This window comes from Xenopus laevis, chromosome 3L, assembly GCF_017654675.1.
Source record: "Xenopus laevis strain J_2021 chromosome 3L, Xenopus_laevis_v10.1, whole genome shotgun sequence".
Classification (NCBI taxonomy): domain Eukaryota; kingdom Metazoa; phylum Chordata; class Amphibia; order Anura; family Pipidae; genus Xenopus; species Xenopus laevis.
The window spans coordinates 66,258,919-66,278,668 of record NC_054375.1 but is presented as its reverse complement, the minus strand read 5'-3'; the positions used below and the strand labels follow the sequence as shown (position 1 = coordinate 66,278,668).

Sequence of the window (19,750 nt, the reverse complement as noted above, 5' to 3'; positions counted from 1 at the left end):
TAAGATTTGTATCCAGCAAATTATTGTAGATACTATTCATCTAAATAATTTCTAAAAACCACTTCACTCAATAGTTTAATGCATATACACTATGTTCTCACTCTGCATTTTGTAAATCTTTTAAAAGATATTAAAGATATATGTGCATAATAAATCTCTTTGGCCATAATGAGTTAGCACAAACAGTAACTTTACCAGCTTAAAAGCCATTTTCTCAGGGCCTCCTGAATGGCTTTGTTGGTTTAACTTGAGAAGGTCTGAGGTTAGAATGGATTACATTATGTGCAGTGACATGCAAAATAACATTTGCCAGGGAAGAGTTAAAAGAAAGTAAATTATTGGTTTGAGCATTTCTTGTTTGAATGAATTATGGTATGATCACCACTGATGTTTATCTCCAGTGTTAATAAATATGCACATTTGGGCCCCCATAGATTCCTCTACTGAGATTTATTGTTATTACCTTTTCTTGTCTAGTCTCTTAATGCCTTTCCCTTTTCACCATTTTTGTTTCTTTATTTTTCATTTTTCCTACTCTTTCTTCAATTTTTAATATTAAAAAAATGTTTAAAATAAAGTGAGAGCATCACGGCCTTCTCCATTAGTTCACCAAGATGCAGTTAAAATTAGCTTTTCTTGTTACTAATGGTTTTTTTTTTCTTGCATTGATTTTTGAAGATCCCTTGCCACCTTCTCACTTTGTTGTAAATAAGAATTCAGTCACATCATCAAGTCTTCAAGTTAACTGGGCTCCGTCTTCAGGCAAAGTGGATCTCTACAAAGTGAAATTACTTGATAGCAAAAAAGAAATTGTTGAGCAGATTGAAATTCCTGGAACAAGCTTAATAAAAGAAGTGACATTTAAGAACCTGATTCCAGGCACCAAATATAGCATTGAAATAGCTGCAGTTTCTGGGAACAAGAGGTCACCAGCATCTGTGATCAATGCATCTACAGGTTTGAAGTTTTATAGTTTCTCTTTATTAGCTTTTTTGAATGTTACACAGCTTCCTTAAATGCATGACTATTATCTGTATAGCGTATTGTTTCTTTAAGATGATTGTAAAGAAAGTAGGCAGAATTTTTCGTGTAATATAATAATGGTTAATGGTCTCATTTGTGAGCTTATAGGCACAAACTAGGCTCAGTTGCAATATATATATATATTTTTTTTTACACTGCCTTGCAAAAGTATTCACCCCTTTGGCTTTTTACCTATTTTTTTTAAATCACCTGTAATTTAAATGTTTCTTAATCTTATTTTATGTGATGGATCTGCACAAAATAGTCTAAGTTGGTGAAGTGAAATGAGAAAAATTTATATAAAAAAGAAATTAAAAAAACCCTGAAAATTGGCATATGCATATGTATTCACCCCCTTTACCATGAAGCCCTGGTGCAACCAATTACCTTCAAAAGTCACATAATTAGTGAAATGGAGTCCATCTGTGTGCAATCTAACTGTCAAATGATCTGTCAGTATAAACACACCTTTTCTGACATGGTACCACAACCTGCCAAGAAAGGGCCACTCACAAAAACTCACAGACCGGGCAAGGAGGGCATTAATCATAGAGGCAGCACAGAGACCATATGCAATACTGAAGGAGTTGGTGAGTTCCACAGCAGAGACTGGATTATCTGTCCATAGGACCACAATAAGCTGTACACTCCATAGAGCTGGGCTTTATGGAAGAGTGCCCAGAAAAAAAGCCATTACTTAAAGTTAAAAAAAAGAAGGTATGTTTTGAGTTTGCCAAAAGGCATGTGGACAACTCCCCAAATGTATGGAGGAAGGTGCTGTGGTCAGATGAGACAAAAATTGAACTTTTCGGCCACCAAGGAAAATGCTATGTCTGGAGCAAACCTAACACATCATCACTCCAAGAACACCATCGCCACAGTGAAACATGGTGGTGGCACCATCATGCTGTTTGGATGTTTTTCAGCAGCAGGGACTGGGAACTGGTCCGAGTCAAGGGAAAGATGGATGGTGCTAAATACAGGGATATTCTTGAGCAAAACCGGTGTCATTCTGCCTGTTATTTGAGACTGGGACGGAGGTTCACCTTCCAGCAGGACAATGACCCGAAGCATACTGCTAAAGCAACACTCGAATGGTTTAAATTTGTTGGAATGGCCTAGTCAAAGTCCAGACCTTAATCCAATTGAGAATCTGTGGTCAGACTTGAAGATCGCTGTTCACAAGCGAAAACCATCCAACATGAAGGAGCTGGAGCAGTTTTGCTTTGAGGAATGGGCAGAATCCCAGTGGCAAGATGTGGCAAGCTCATAGAGACTTATCCGAAGCGACTAGCAGCTGTAATTGGCGCAAAAGGTGGCTCTACAAAGTACTGACTTTAGGGGGGGTGAACAGTTATGCACTCTGAAGATTTCTGTTATATTGTCCTATTTGTTGTTTGCTTCACAATAAAAGAAACAAAAACATCTTTAAAGTTGTAGGTATGTTCTGAATATCATCATCATTTATTTATATAGCACTGTCAAGATGAAATGGTGCAAACTCTCAAACAATGCACTTTAATTTCAGGTTGTGGAAAACATGAAAAATGCCAAGGAAGGTGAAGACTTTTGCAAGGAACTGTATATATATATATATAGATATATATATATATATATATATATATATATATATAGAATGCATAAATAAGTTCAATGCAATGCACTGACCACAATAATAATATAGCATGGTAGTAATAGATTGCATTAACTTGTCAACAGAGACATTCTGTCTTTAGCTAGCACACAAACTAATACAATGATGGAGTTACAAAGCATTTTGTCATTTTATTTTTTCCATTAACCACTATTTTTCTGCATAAGTATAATTATTGTTTAGATTGAACACCTCAGTAACATTATTTATCATTAGTTCCATCTCCTGTAAAGAGTATTGATGCTAATAGCAAAACAGACAGCGCTGATGCCTCATGGAAACCTGGCCATGGACACATTGACAACTACAGGCTTATTTTATTAAATGAAGAACGCAAAATAACAGAAGTGATCTTGGAACAAAATATCACTTCATACAGTTTTCATGGGCTTCTCCCAGGATACGTCTATAACCTCACAGTGATCTCGGAAGCAGCTGGTCTGAGAGCCTGGAACTCTAAATTAATAAGAACAGGTATCGTTTCCGAAAATATTAATCTAGAACAGAAGTAGTTACTATTATCACTTACCAAAAGCATTCCATTTCTGAATTTACTGAATTTATGTTGTTGTTTAGTCTGCTTTGTTAGTAACTGTATTTTTAGTGATCCAGTGTTTACATGTAGTAGTAGCTAGAACATAAACACTGCTTGTTTTTGTATAAAGTAAAATTGTGCAGCCGAAATGTGCAATGGTGAGGAATGCCAAGGATTAGATGTTGCAGTTATACAAGGCAGAAAACATAAGGTAACAATGCTAAGCCGATACCAAAATACTATAAAACTGGATACAATGCTGAGTGCTGCAAAAATCTCAAGTTTATAGTGTTGTTAACTAATAAGCAACTGACATACACACTTAGGAGTGGAGTGAAGTATTCAGATACATTACCATTGTTTCTTTGTGAGTGATCCAGGTATAAAAGCAAACTTCTTTTATTTTGACTGCATTAGCTCCTGTAGAAGTGCAAGCCATATATGTACAAAGTGATGGCAGGACAGATGCGCTAAATGTTCAGTGGAAAGAATCTCGAGGCAAGCTAGATTTCTACAATGTCACGTTATCTGATAATGGTTCTATAAAATACAGCAGGACTGTGCATCCGAAAACGGTCACAGAGATCACCTTTACTGGCCTCATCCCAGGACACCTTTATCAGGTCAGCATCAGCACTGTTGCTGGTGAATTAAGCACAAGTAGGATGGCAACTGGTCAAACAAGTAAGTATCTCATTTCTAATAAACTTGAATTGTTGTAATTTTTTAAACTAGTTGCTTGAGCTTACAGTGGACTTTCAACATTCTGTACGTATGAAAATTGCCCATCACATTATTTGACTGCTTAGGGATACTTTCTTTAATGCACAATTGGGAAGTTGTAAATAAATGCAAATTACAGAGGGAAAGAAAAAAGCAAGCAGCCAGTTGTGCATATGCTGACCTGCATGCATTTACTTTTGATTGAGTAGTCTATTTTTTCCCTGTTATTATTTTGGAATGAGTAGCATTTCAGTTTAAGAAAAACAACTGTTAATTTCTTAATGGGTAGCCTATAATGCATATTTAATCGTGTTCCTCTTTATTAATTCCATTACTCATCCTAATTACTTTAGAGCATTTATATAGTTGTATAAAGCTGCCAGGATTTGTAGATAGCTGCAGTTTTTAATTTTCTTATTAATTAGCTTCCCACCCTCGTTCTGTCTTTTAATTTTCCTTGTTCTTCTTCTTAGTGCCTGAGAAAGTTACAGATCTAAAGGCTGTGAGTAATGGTTTGAGATCCCTAAGACTGAGTTGGGTGCCACCTTCTGGAGACTGGGACAAGTACAACATAGTGCTGTACAACCATACAACTGTTTTGGTGAACACCACGTTAGAAAGACATTACAGAGAGTATGTTATTCAGGATATTGGACTAATACCTGGAAGACAGTATGAAGCTGCCGTTATCGTAGAGAGTGGAAAATTTAAAAACCCTGCTCGCTGCAAGGGCAGAACAGGTTAGTGGGTACTTGCCCAAAAGAAATGCTTTTCCATGTTAATTTGTGTCTGTATTCATTAGGGAAAATGGGAATTTCAATGCTTATATTTGATCATGATCCTACCCCAATATTGACATTATATAGTTAATATACAGTATATGTAATAAAAGCAGTATTCCTTCATGGACAGCTACTGTATATTTCATGTCAAACGAGGCCATAACAATGGTGATTTCTTGTATCTTAAATGCATTTCAGATTAAAAGCAATAAGCAGAAGGGTGAATACTAAAATAACCATCAGAAAATGAGAGCTAAGGAATAAGTTCAAAGAGTTGTTTAACTAGAATAAATATATAACAAGTTGTTGTTGGAAGAATAATGGATGCCAAACCAGTTGGGCTATGGCTAATAACAGTTCTATCCTGAGATTCATTATCTTGACACACATTCACAAATGAATATAAAAAAGACAAATAACAGTAAAAACAGGATAAAATGTAGTTATTTTATGCGACTCACTCAATTTTTCACTTATCCTAAGGGTCCTAAGAAATAACCAGCAATGCATAAATTTTTGGTTTTCCCTAAAAAAAAGCAAAGCTTCATACCTGCCTATATTGAAACAAAATGAAAAACTGGGATTTTTTGGCCATTTCCATAATCTGCCTTAATCCCAACCTTTTTTGCACTTTTCTGGGGGGGGGGATCTGGAGAGTCCTAGCAATCTGGATCTGTCAGGAATTTACCACCCATTTAAGGATCTTGAAGCCATGGAAGGTTCCAACTTTCAAAGCACAGGCAATTTTTTGCCAATCATAGTCTGAACTGAAGACCCAGTATATGGGAATTACAGTGAGCAGAGAATCTTGGCAATCATTTACACAGTGGTAAACAACAAAACACAATCTATATTCATTCTATAATCTTTTCTATAGATGACACAACTTTGTATATATTAAATATTTATTTAGGCAGACTACTTCATAGAGTAAAATGTTTTCTTAAAATGATGTCTCAGTATAAAATTCTAGCAACCATTTTCCTGTCTAAACTTAAATTCTTCCCATAGCTCCACCGCCAGTCTTGGACCTTCGCATAAAGCATGCCAATGAAACGTCCCTTACAATCATGTGGGTAATGCCACTTGCGGAATGGGATAACTATGTGGTTTCACTTGCTGACAGAGATCTTACCCCTGTTAACAAAGTTCTTTCTAAAGAAGCCAAGGAGTTCACTTTTAATCATCTGGCACAAGGAAGAAAATATATAGCTACAGTTACCAGCATAAGTGGAGATTTAAGCAGCCGTGCTTTTGTTGAAGGAAGAACAGGTATGAGCTGTCCAACAGTTAACATGTTTTTACATATACACAGAACAGTAGTAGATAGCCAAGCCTATTAAAATTGTATAGGTCACTTGCTCTGTCTTGGCTAAATAATTTGATAGTTCAGCCATATAACACAATGCTATAATTAGGGAAATTGTATATTTCTTCTCTGCTCACAGTACAGCTACTAAGATACACAGGGAAAATGTTCTACATATTTAACTAGAAACTGGGCAGTAGAATGATTATGGAATTTTAAATTTTCGGTAGCTTATAATTCATAACTCTAGTTATGGTAGCAGTGTTGGAATTCGGAGCATTTAAGGGGAACAATCACTGTTGCAATGCCGTTAAAAAAGTTGCTTTAAGTATAATGAAACTAGCTGTAATAGTCACTATTGATTTATTTCTAAAAGGCATGGTTGCAAGATACGCTTTGTTATAACCATTACTGACTGCAGAATTGAGTGGCTGGTATTTTGAACATCTTTCTAGCCTTGAGAGCTGTTATTAGAAGCTCATGGGTGTCATATGAGCCAGGGAAACTGTATGTATGAAAGAAAGCAATCTGGCAAAATTGAAGCTTCAGATAAAATGAGTTGCAAACATGCCTTATGATTGGCTTTACCATTTACCGAATGCATGAATAACACTGAAATTTTGCCATGTATCTTCTTCTTATGCAGTACCAGCACAGGTGACTAACATGAATGTCAAAAACCAAGGCACAACCTCAAGCTTGCATGCTGATTGGACAAAAGCTCCCGGGGATGTAGACTCTTACCAAGTTCACCTAATTCATGAAAAAATAGTAATCAAAAATGAAAGTGTTTCAAGTGAAATTAATAAATACAGTTTTCACTCTCTGAAACCTGGAGGTCTCTATTCTGTTGTGGTGACTACTGTTAGTGGAGGTATCTCATCCAGACAAACAGTGTCTGAAGGAAGAACAGGTAAGAAGTTATAAATTTAGGTTTTTTCCCATGCAAATGGCGAAAAAATACCTTTGTATAAGTAAGAATTTCCTTTACAATTTACTATCCATGAAAATATGAACATGGCGGGATAGACAAAACAACACAGTGGCCCAGGGCAATACAAGAATCTTCAAGCCCACATTCTACACCCCCAAATGACCAAATAACACCTCCCAGAAACCACAGCCTTCTGCTATTAGTTGGACACTTGAGAATCCTTGAGGTACAGCTTGAGGTACATAGGCTGGACATCTCTGGTGTAAATGCTAAAAATATCTATTAATTATTGCATGTTGAAAATAATACGTATACCCTTGCGAAGGACATTTTCCTGCAAAGGAGAGCCCTTTTCTTACTTGTCCTGGAAATAAAGTGTTCTTTCCCTTTGTAAATGCATTTGTACATGTAGGATATTGCTTGCTTAGTTTAAGCCATTGATCATAGCCCTTCATTTGTGAGAAACATCAAGCAGTTATACAAATATTATGCTGGGATGCACTGTGATGACTTCTGGTAAGAGAATCTATCTAATCTATCTATCACCTGTCTCTTCTCTTATTTTGTGTCTACTGAAAAAGTACAGACATATTGCTGCTTACATTACATCCCTCACTGAAAACCAATCACATATATTGTATCTATTTAAAGGGTACTTATTTACAGACGCAAGTTTAAGTTGCACAATGCAATTTTCAGTAGCACTTGCATTTCAACACTAACAAACGTGTGAATGCTTGAAATTATGTTATTGAATCCAACCAAATAAAATAAACTTTAAAACACATACCTTTAAATGTGATGGTAATGTTTTTAAAATAAAATGTGTTTGTCAGCTTTGCTCTAGCTATAGCAAGCAATCAGTTACACAAAGAATCTGTGCCTTCAACAACAGAAATAACATAAAATCAAGAAGAATGCAAAGACCTGAGAAAGGATATCATCTAAATGAAAAGGCATTTTAAAAGGAAGTGGGAATGTTTAAGACAAGAAAGAATGTTTAATTACAAGATCAGCAAAATCCTAAAGTTCATACTTATGTGATCTTAATCATGCAGTTTCCTTCCTCTGAGTGCTTATTTTCCTGTACTCTAGAGACATATCTAAACACCCTCAAACAATGCTTGTGAACATCATGAGCCAATTGTTCAGAAAAGAAGCGTGCTTTTTGTCAGCCCAAGGTTACAGCATTCAGGGTGTGTCACCACCAGAGGGCAGAAGGCTCATCCTTTAATTTAAAGAATTTATGATCAGAAAAAAATCTACTTATAAGGCAGTAAAGTTAATGCAGAGCTAGTACTGTGGATATAGACACCATTAAACATGCAGTGCATATAAAAGCAGTGAAGCTGACAAAATTAGTTTTTCTATTTTAAATTGGTTAGCACCAAAGTACTTCATTACAGGCCTGAAATAAGTCCATACATGATTAATTCTATTTTTTATGCTAATATTGGAATTCTGAAGCAGCAGCTCCCAAGGGCTGGCTAGCTAAGGATGCTGGGGGTGTTTCTGCCAAAAACCTGGAGGCTGCCAGTCTCACATCTGAATAAATCTTTCACAAATAAAATATGGTAAATGAGACAATATTCTTATAGCACATACCTATTTAGCATATGTGTGTGCAGGTAGTGGTTTACAACTGTAATATTGTATTTCATGTGCTTGTGCATAATTCCTAAGGGTCCACACCTATAACACTACAGCCATGCAATGCCATGTCTCAGAGCATTTTTCTTGGCATGACCCATTCTATATCACATTTTCTTACTTTAGTTTCACTTCCATGCACAAGAAATGGAAGAATGACTACCTGACATGGGCATTAGTGAGAGGATTTAGTAGGCTTAGTGAAATGTGCCTGTTTTAATAATGCTCTTTGTTTTTATATTTAACAGTTCCCTCCAGTGTGAGCAGGGTCACGATTAATAATTTTGGTCGCAGTGACTATCTCAGCATTTCATGGCAACCAGCTGCTGGCGATGTTGACATCTATTTTGTGGCCCTGTCTCATCAGAATAACATACTGCCACCTCTAGCAATATCAAAATCTGTCAACGAGTGCTCCTTCAGCTCTCTTACTCCTGGTCGACTTTACAATGTTACAGTAACCACCAAAAGTGGGAAGTATGAGAACCATTCATATAGCCAAGAATGGACAGGTATGTTATCTACAATGCTTCTCCAAGGTACTTTGGTATGCACTAAATAATTACTAATAACTATAACAAAATGAGCTGTCTATCAAATCAGTCATTTAAATAGGCCCATCTGATTGACACAGTCAAATCATTGTCCATATACTTCATGGATTTGTTTTCTGGACTGAGATGTCCAGTTCCACTGTAAAGGCTGTAAATGTTTTTCCAGTGGATTTGATCAAATAAACTTGCCATGTTGAGGAGCAAAGTTAGGTTGATTTAGAACCTTGGTCTGAATTTAATCCAATTCAGTCAGATTTAAAGTGGGTCGGAGTCCATAAAGCCATAAAAATCCATAGCAAATGTGTTTTTATGTCTGAAAACCTAAAAATTTATCAATTGGACTTCAACGACACATAGAAAAGTTGTATTCTGTCACATTCAGGAAGGCCACAGGCAGAGTGCCATTATACAGGTCCTAAGTCTCCAAGGTAACATATCAAATGGAACCGGTACGTTATTTATTATAATAAACAAAATGCATTGCAATCAGAGACAAAATCACAGAAAGTATGAATAGGGTGTTCTCTATTTTAAATTCATGATTACAATGTGTAAATTGTGTATTAAATCCTGTTTTATTCTATCTCATATTAAAAATCCTCTGGCCTTGTATCTTTCAGTTCCATCTGCTGTTCAGGGGCTTGCTGTGAACAACGCCGCAAGGAGCGATTATCTCAAAGCTGCCTGGTTACGTGCGGTTGGAGACTTTGATACTTATCAAGTCACCATTAAGAATAACAATGACTTTATACAAATTAAAGATGTCAGCAAGACAGAAAATGAATGTGTCTTTACAAACCTTGTACCAGGAAGGCTCTACAGCATCACTGTTAGGACCAAGAGTGGGAATTACGAGGCCAGCGCCATGGCAAGTGGCAGAACCTGTAAGAAGATATTTATTATCCTTAATTTATACAGCACTAAAACATTTACGTAGCACTGCACCAAGACTATACAGAGATACATCATCATTTACACCAATTCCTGTTCTAAAGTCTCTATGACATTGACACAACACACATACTAGGGTTACTTTCACCAGAAGCAAGTTACTTTGGAGCATTGTGGTATGTTATTCATTCACTTCAACATTTCAGTTTGCCATTACTCCTTAGTTCATTGAGGAGTTATGTGTAACAGTTTCACTGGCCTAATCACTGTACCACATTTTTAAAAAAGAAAATAAGAAATATAGGGTCAGTGTACCAGTGTCTGAAGTACTATTGATTTAGGTGAAAGCATATACATTAACTGGATGGAATGATAGGAATCTCGTTAACTGTTTAGTATAAATCTATGAATAGAAGAACAAAAGATTTAACTGGGGTGCAATATATAAAAAGTTCAATAATCCCTGATTTGTAACAAAGGCCTATGTTATGTTAACACTAGTTCTCTTGCTTAAAAAACTGTCACCAGTGGCTCTTCACTTTGATTCCTTTGTAAATGTTCTGTATCCTGTATCTTGGCTCTTATATATGTGTTCTGTTACTTATATGGCAAGACTGTCAGAAATAGCTTAAGATTGTCTTCTACTAGTCCCAGAGGCTGTAAAGAAGCTCAGCCTTGCTGAAAGAAGCAGTGAGGAGCTCCATGTGACGTGGTCCAGAGCTGATGGGGATGTGGATCACTATGAAATCCAGCTGCTTTTCAATGACATGAAGGTTTTCCCACCAATAACTCTGAATAATACTGCAGACGAATACAAGTTCACCACTCTGACCCCTGGACGGCTTTATAAAATTGGTGTGCTAACATTCAGCGGTGAAGCACAGAGGTCAATGTTTGTGGAAGCTTTGACAGGTATTTGCATTCATAGAATCTAAATATAAGTATTTATTAATTTAAATAATTAATTGGGTATATTTTTTGGCATACCGTTAAAGATAAATTGTCATGCATTTGTAATTTGCTTTCTGTTTTCAAGCCAAGGCTTTAACCTAGTCTTAGCTGATTTATTCTTTAAACCTTGTGATTTGTTTCTAAAATATTGCTTTCTGTTTTTCTGCTGTGCCTTAACTATACACCAATATAAATTCTATCATTTAAAAAAACATGGTCATGGGATGATATGAACAAAATAGCAGGGATATGGGGAATTCTGGCAAAAACATTCTTGGTATATGTTTTTGCACTTTGCTATGTTTTTGCACTTTGCTCCTGGCACCTTGTTCTTAAATGAGATAAAAAACTAACTAACAGATATGTTCTATCATGTTCTTTTTTTAGTTCCAAGTGCAGTAAAGAACATTCATATTTCACCAAATGGAATGACAAACAGCCTTAAAGTGAACTGGACCCCAGGAGGAGGCGATGTTGATTCTTATACTGTGTCCATATTTCACCATAATTCCCCAATAGGATCCCACACTACACCCAAACAAATTTTTGAACACACCTTTCAAAACCTGGAGTCAGGAGAGCTTTACAAAGTGGCTGTCCAGACAAACAGTGGGTCATTACACAAAAGCTTAGAATCCTTCGGACGTACAAGTAATAATTTTTTTTATTTCTGTAATTTTTACTGAATGAAGGTCTAACAGTTGGAGCTACTATCAGTAAAACTAAATTTCCATGAATTAATTTTCTTGTTTTCTTCTATCCAGTTCCTGCAACTGTACATAGTCTATCAGCAGATAATGCATACAGTAGTCACTTGATGATAGTGAGCTGGCAGAGCGCTAGGGGTGTCACTGACAGATATGATATCCTTCTTCTGACGGACCAAGGGATTGTCATAACTAATAAAACTGTGCCCATCGTGGCTAAGTCTCACAAGTTTGAGGACTTAGTACCAGGCAAAAAATATAGAATCCAGGTTTTCACAGTGAGCGGAGGGCTCTTCAGTGCAGCTGTCGAAACTGAAGGACGAACAGGTAAGAAATAATATATTCTATATGGAAAATACATCAGGACTGTAAAGCAGTAGCATAAATGTCACATGCCAAATTAAAGAGGGAGAATGACACTACAAGTTTCTTGACTATGTAAGAAAATATAACAACATGAATTTAAACCATTTCTATAAATCAGGATTTTGCAGTAGGGAGTAGGTCAGTGTAAGTCTTCTGTTCCATATCACACTTGCATTTACATTTTTTTTCCACTAAAATGCATAATCTAATATTTAAGACTCAAAGAAGACTAGACTAAGTCTCTTCCTCAAAGTGCTATATTGTAATAAGAGTTTCACCATGTCTAAGTTATAGCTGTCAATCAGATATTTGCATTTAAAGGGGTTGTTCACCTTCAATGTACAAATCTTATGAAACCACTAACAATGCTCTCAATGTGTTAGCAAAACCATTTTCCACAACAAAAAGTAAAAATGCCATTGTAAAAGCTAATTTCTATACCTATTAACTCACTCCTTCTCCTGTCTCTCTGACCAGTTTTCTGAAGTGATGGGAGTGGCCTATTTTGAACCTGACACACCAAGTACTTCCTATATGATGACATCATCATGCCCAGGCTTTGCCCTTACTTGTTTCCTATTGGATGTTGATACTGCCCTCCTCCTAGTAATTTATTGGGTGCTTGTGAACTGTAACCAGTCAAATAATTTGAATGGTCATTGGTTGATTACTCAATTGTAATGGCAGAGGTTAACAGACGCAGCATATAAACAAACCTGCCTTGCAACAAACAATCACACAGTCATGCAGACAAATACTGCAGAAAAGAAAGGAGCAACATTGTTTGGCAACCTTTGGCATTAAGCATAATGTCAGTTATCTACAAAATTGCAACAAAACCAGCACTGACTTGCTTAGAAACGTATGTAACTTACACATCTAGCAGGGACAGTAGGGTTGCCATCTCACCCTTTTAAAACCAAACACATATGAAATCCACAGGCTGCATGGATAATTTAGATGCTGCAGACTGAACTGATTTCTGTGCAGCCATGTATCATGCATCTAAATGAATTGCTAATTAGCCATGCAGGCTGTGGATTTCATATGTGTTTGGTTTTAAAAGGGTGAGGTGGCAACCCTAAGTCACAGGCAGAGCAGTGATGAGGGCTGGTACGTTTTTTGAACATTTTGTGCGCTCTCCCGGGGGGGGGGGGGGGCGGTAATTTACCTAGGAAAACGATACCTTTTTAAGTGTTCCACTTCTGGAACAAGATTTAGAGCTCTAAATACCAAAAAATGAAAAAGTTATATTTTTCATGATATAGGGATCTATACCAGAAAAATATTTTACCTTTTTTATGAGGTAAATACACAAAATAATACATGGACCCCCCCAAAAAAAAAATAATATATTTCTGGAAAGTACAAGTGTCATCTCCCATAGTAGCCATTATAATCCAATAATTCAAATTTTTAAAAAGGATTTCTTTTTCCTGTGTAATAATAAAACAGTAGCTTGTACTTGATCCCAACTAAGATATAATTAATCCTTATTGGAAGCAAAACCAGCCTATTGGCTTTATTTAGTGTTTACAACATTTTCTAGTACTAAGATCCAAATTACAGAAAGATCTGCTATCCGGAAGACCCCAGGTCGCAAGCATTCTGTATAACAGATGCCATACCTGTACCTTGTACTTGATCCCAACTAAGATATAATTAATCCTTATTGGAAGCAAAACCAGCCTATTGGGTTTATTTAATGTTTACATGATTTTCTAGTAGACTTAAGGTATGAAGATCCAAATTATGGAAAGATCCATTATCCAGAAAACTCCAGGTCCCAAGCACCTTGATCCCCCCATCTGCACAGTTGAAGTCTCTGCAGTACACAGCCCACACTCCCCCTCCCTCTCACAAACTTGTAACAGTTTCTCTTCAGTACCTGAATGCTGCTCAAATTCCCCAGCACAGGAAGCAGTGGCAGATTGACAGCAGACATAGCCAATAGGAGTTAAGTTAGCTGCCAGTACAATGTGTGATGTCATATAAGGAAGAGGAAGTGAACACTGTAGTGTTTTGGGGGGTCAGTGACCCCCTCCCAGCACAGGGTCTGTGTGGAACTGAAGGATTAGTACAGGGACACTTCTGAGGTGAATATCTCTTGAACTGTACTTTTTCTGTTAACTATTTCTATGGAAAAGTTTGTTCTATTCATGTGAACTGTTAGATTTGTCAATTTGTTACAAAGGTGAACAACCCCTTTAAACAGTTGATTAGTAAAATTCTTCAATGTACTTGCTATGGCCTACTGGACCCAATGCAGCCTACTAAAAATCTTGGTTTTAATGTGTTTCCCTTGACATGCTTTTTCCAGAACTAGACTGTAGCCAACATGTCCCCTAGTTGGGATGAAAGTTTGAGATACTTGTACTTTTAGTTTTTAAGAGGTTTCCATGTCTGGTTTATCTACAGTCCCGGCAGCAGTAAGTGATGTGAAAATCACAGGGAACAGCACAGACAGTTTATCTTTCACATGGAACAGCTCAGAGGGAGAGCTGGACTCCTATGGGATATTCTTGTACAACCCAGATAACTCTCTTCATGACAGAAAGTCAGGCAACCCAGATCTTCGCCACTGTTCTTTCCAGGGATTACTGCCAGGCCGTCTCTACAAAATGGTGATAGTTACTCATAGTGGATCACTGACAAATGAGTCTTCAATACATGGAAGGACAGGTAATCATTATACAAGCCAATATCTTGAAGTTTCTGGTGTATTAGCTTGTCTAGCTCTCAGTCAGGATTAACTAATAGCTTTTTACATCAAATTGTAGCAATGGTTAAAAAGTTTTCATATAGAAATAAGAGAATGGATTTTATTATTTCTTTTGGGGGGCTTTTCTTCTGCACATTAAAATGTCTGAACACTCTCCAAATTTTTCAATGTTTGCTTTTAACTCCAGTATAGAGTACATGTGTTTAAGTAGCTTAAGGACACAGGAGCCAAAACGTTAGACTTCTTGGTATGGTTACCTTAGTGAAGACAAATTGCATACAGCATTTATAGCACTGGCAATTATTTTAGAGGTACAAAGTACAGCTTTTTTTCCAACTTAATTCAAAATGTTATTCTATTGTTTTCCAGTCCCAGCTTCTGTCAGCTTTTTACAAGTATCAAACAGAAACACATCAGAAAGTCTGTGGTCTACATGGACACCAGCACTGGGAGATGTAGACACTTATGAACTCATTCTTTATAATCCCAATGGCACTCAGAAAGAGAAAAGACTAGACAAAGATCTTACTGAAAGCCAATTCCAGAACTTGGTTCCAGGCAGACTGTACACACTTGTTATAATCACCCATAGCGGAGACTTGTCTAATAAGGCTACAGCAGTTGGAAGGACAGGTATGAAAAATGCTTTTTGCTCTTATATTTTTGTGATATTTATGTTTCCATGAAAGGTACAGTGTAAATGTGTTAAGTGCAGTATCAATAACTAAGTGGAAGTTAATACATTCCAAGACTCCAATAATACATTTATATAGTTGGTCAAACGCAGTACATTGCTGCAAAAATTGTGCTTTAATTGATCCACTTTTATTTATGGATCAATAAAAGCACAATTTTTGCAGAAATGTTCTGCGTTTGACCAAGTTCTTATCCACATTTACTTTTATGGAATTGAGGCTTCATTGGACGGAAGCAGTGTAGACTGGACTAAAGTCATTGAATCCTGTTCTAAATTCCTTTAAAACATGTTCATAGTGTTTACAAGGCTCAGGGGCAGATTCCCTAAAGGGCGAAGTGACTACGCTAGTGAAAATTCGTCAGCATGACATCATTCAGGTGCTTTCCTAGATTTCCTAACGGGCAGATGCTAGAGATGATTCACACTCTGTCGTCAGACGAATTTTCGCTCTGGCGAATGGAATTAACTCCGCAAATTCACTAAGATGCGGATTTTACTGAACATTACGCCAGACTTGCCTTCACCAGTTCAAACCAGGCGAAGTGCATTGGAGTGCATAGATCTTCCTCAATTTTTAGTGCAAAATTTTTCTAAGTCCCAAAAACGTCTTTTCCTTTTTTCTGAGTGGTAGGCTGCAAAGGTCCGTAAAATTGTTTTTGGGTAATGGGGTCCCCCCTCCATTTTCTAACATATGGAACATAAACTATATAGTGGGCTCATGTGTAGAGCATTATGACAACTCTTATTTATTTATTAAGGTTCCCTGGACTTGTGTAATGTAATGTATTTGCTGTAACATATATACGTCAATGTAACTTTATCATTTCCCGCCATATGCAAATTAGGCAACGCTATCGCATCCTCACTTTGAATGCTGAAGTAAAATTCGCCAGCGTTCGGTGCCCTGGACGTTACTTCACACTTTAGTGAATTAGCATTGTCCTAGCGAATTTACGCCTGACGAAGTGTTGCGATGGCTGCAAAGCCGTCGCTGTCGAATTTTCAGCCGGTTGGGGAATTTGCCCCTCAGTGTTCCTTTTATATGCAAAAACAAACCTCAAGAGACTAAGCAATATTTATTGGGAACACAACATGAATTAGTATCTTATTACACTGTACAGTAGTTAAAAGCATTCCTAGAATAGACAAACATTATACTATATAATAAATATATAACGTTAAATATGCAGAGATTAAAATGTGGTAATCTTACAATCTGTGTTACTAGGTATATAATAAGTCTGTAGTTATGAATATATATATATTTGTCTATGTATCTGCATGTAGTTAATTGTAATCTGCTCTGTCATTTATTAAGACAAACATTTCTTCTATTAAAATCTGTAAAAGAGAGAGACTATTTACAGTCTCTTTTCTTTCTTTTAAAAGCACCTCAGCCTCCTAATTCTGTATCATTTGCCGATGTGAAAAGCAACTCATTGTCCATAATGTGGCTTGGACCTCCTGACTGGACAGATTATGATGACTTTGAACTCCAGTGGTCACCAAAGGATCTGCTGGTGGTGGTAAACCCTTACAGTATTGGTAGATCGAAAGGACGCATCATAAATGGCATGTACCCTGGACGCCTGTACATTTTCGGAGTTCAAAGTGTCAGCGGCAACACAGAGAAGACCTTTAGCCCAGCCATTTTTGGAACAGTGAGGACAAGTAAGACATCCTTAGATTACTTTAAAAAACCTTTGGGGGGGCTTTCTTGGGGGGAATTTGGGATGACTATGGACCCAAAGTTATATGTCCTGCATTGCTTTTTTTTATAAGCATTGTTATTCCTTCTCCATTTTTCCCTAGAACCTGACAAGATACATCATCTGCATTGCCGTCCACAAACGTCCACAGCCATCTCCTGTTCATGGACTCCCCCAGACTCAGACTTTGATGGGTACAGTGTTGAATGCAGAAGAAATGGAAGCGATGATGTAGAGTTTTCGAAACGCATAGAAAAAGACAAATCATCAATCACAATCACAACCCTCGTACCACACAAGAGATATGTGGTATCGATCAAAGTGCACTCTGCTGACATGACTAGTCAAGTAATTGAAGATAGCACCATAACAATGATAGATCGTAAGTACATCACTACCACATGAAAAAAGTGATAACGGTTTTTAGCAGACTAGTTAACCTTTATAGGTGAAAAACCTACACTGTATATGTTTAAGAGTATAAACATGTCAAGTTTTATTTATTATGTAGCTTATGTGAAGAGTATTAAACTACATTTCCATTATTTGCCAATGATTTTTGAGGCAACGCAATATTTAATTTTTTTTTTGCAGGCCCTCCTCCACCACCTCTTTTAATCAGAGTGAATAAAAAAGATACATTCATTAGCAAGTCATCAATCCACTTCAGATTTAATTGCAGTTGGTTCAGCGACACCAATGGAGCTGTCAAATATTTCACAGTGATTGTTTGGGAAGCAGATGGTATGTCTCTATCTGAAAACCTTTTGTTTTGTTGTGTTCCAAAAAGGATTTGACTTAAAACTTCCTGATGTCTAAAATATGTTTTAGAGGTCAGGATTTCTCAATCTGAAATATTTATAAAGGACCTCTTTATGTTGACCTTAAACATATGTCTCAGAATAACCATTGGTATATACAGTATATTGCACTACTGGAATGGTAACAAGAGTTTCCAAAGCACATCAGCTTTTTATTATATATCAACATCCCTCTGTTCAACAAGGTATTACAGCCATTCTGGCAGCAGCCGCAGTTTTTGACAATCTGGCAAAGTTTTGCTGCAGCCAACAGAATTTGTGTTGTTCCTTTGTTCCATATAATGTATTCTCTTGATTCAGACTGTATAAAAATTTAAGATTATCCTCTCAACATTTCTCTCCATTGGGTGCTCAGTCATTATTAATCTGGCTTTCTGAAACACAAATCAGCCTTTAATTAAATTCCACATATCATCTGGACGAGTTTAGAATATATAAGATACATGGGTCTGTCTTGTGATTCAATTTAACATTATGCTAATGAGGTTGGTAAGGCTTAATCAGCACAAGCTCTGCTAATGTATATGACACTAGAAGTGTTAATCTGCAACTTTCTAGACAAGTCACATTTATAAAGAGGGTTGTTGTAGTAAGATCAATGATTTTAAATAAACATTTTACAGCTGTCTCTACTTATAAATTCTGTTTAGCATTTGCTTTACCATTATATTGTGAGCAACTTATCAACTTAATATTTATATATATGCTAATAATATCACCATTATCATAGTCATATAAAACGCTGTTGCTGTTCTACAAGTGAATTCCTGTTTGGAGAAAAGTTCATCCAGTAATTATAGAGATCCTTGTAGAATTAGTTTCATGTACTTATAAAGATGTACTTCAGATACATACCCACAGAACAGTTTGTAGAGATAGCAAACATGGGCCTTTATCTGTAAGTATATTAAGTTACATCTTTTATTTTGTCTTTAACAGGGAATGACAACCAGAGGCCTGAGACAATCCTTCCTTTGCCATCATATGCAGATTATAAAACAAACAAGTCCACCAAAATCTATCAAACCAGCTACTTTCCAAGTCGATGTGCTGAGAACCTTGACTACAATATCCAGAGTTTCAAAATACAGCTGGGTACAGGAATGGAACTTTTGGGTGGCAAGTGTGATCCACATGAAAATAAATACTGTGATGGACCACTGAATCCAAGGACATCCTACAGGTAAGATTTACTGCAGCTTCTATGTATCTACGTGAGATCTTGTGATGTTTCCAAAAGCCTATGTGTTTTTTGTCTTCTAAAAGTAAAGCAAGTGTTTTATAGCATAGCCTTCATATTCTTACACACAGTTTATTATCTTGACATGCAGAGTCAGCCTTAAAGGAAATTTGTGCAGATATTCCCTAAACTATAGTTTGACAGCTCATTCATTTAAAGACCAGACCAAATGTGCAAAGCTTAAGCTGGTTCATCTCCTTTACACATGCATTAACATTCTGCTGCTATTCTGCTTTATACACAAAGTGCTTTTTACAATGACACGGACAAGATCAATAGGCTATAAAGTCATCTACTTCCTTTATTCATTGGGAGCTACAGTATAAACAAAAATGTCTTTTATAGCAAAGCATTTTGGCAGTTTCAAAAGACTTGTATATGTCCATGTGGATCTTCTGAAAATTCTATATTGAAGAAAAAGATGAAGTTTAAGAAAAAAGGGAAACATATTCTATTTCTGTAATGAGAAGTCACAGAAGAGA

At 36.6% G+C, this 19,750-nt stretch overlaps 1 protein-coding gene across 2 annotated transcripts in view; it reads left to right on the top strand.

Annotated features, from left to right (window-relative positions):
* ptprb.L (protein tyrosine phosphatase, receptor type B L homeolog) overlaps positions 1 to 19,750 on the top strand; it is a 64,469-nt gene that overhangs the window by 31,529 nt on the left and 13,190 nt on the right. For both annotated transcript variants that reach the window (XM_018252468.2, XM_041586352.1), the window contains 17 exons: positions 679 to 957; positions 2,894 to 3,151; positions 3,630 to 3,896; positions 4,409 to 4,675; positions 5,729 to 5,989; positions 6,673 to 6,939; positions 8,859 to 9,122; positions 9,785 to 10,048; positions 10,704 to 10,967; positions 11,394 to 11,657; positions 11,771 to 12,040; positions 14,498 to 14,761; positions 15,171 to 15,434; positions 16,888 to 17,169; positions 17,311 to 17,589; positions 17,802 to 17,951; positions 18,968 to 19,211. In XM_018252468.2, the coding sequence (XP_018107957.1) occupies positions 679 to 957; positions 2,894 to 3,151; positions 3,630 to 3,896; positions 4,409 to 4,675; positions 5,729 to 5,989; positions 6,673 to 6,939; positions 8,859 to 9,122; positions 9,785 to 10,048; positions 10,704 to 10,967; positions 11,394 to 11,657; positions 11,771 to 12,040; positions 14,498 to 14,761; positions 15,171 to 15,434; positions 16,888 to 17,169; positions 17,311 to 17,589; positions 17,802 to 17,951; positions 18,968 to 19,211 (4,408 nt within the window). The remainder of the gene's footprint in view (positions 1 to 678; positions 958 to 2,893; positions 3,152 to 3,629; positions 3,897 to 4,408; positions 4,676 to 5,728; positions 5,990 to 6,672; positions 6,940 to 8,858; positions 9,123 to 9,784; positions 10,049 to 10,703; positions 10,968 to 11,393; positions 11,658 to 11,770; positions 12,041 to 14,497; positions 14,762 to 15,170; positions 15,435 to 16,887; positions 17,170 to 17,310; positions 17,590 to 17,801; positions 17,952 to 18,967; positions 19,212 to 19,750) is intronic.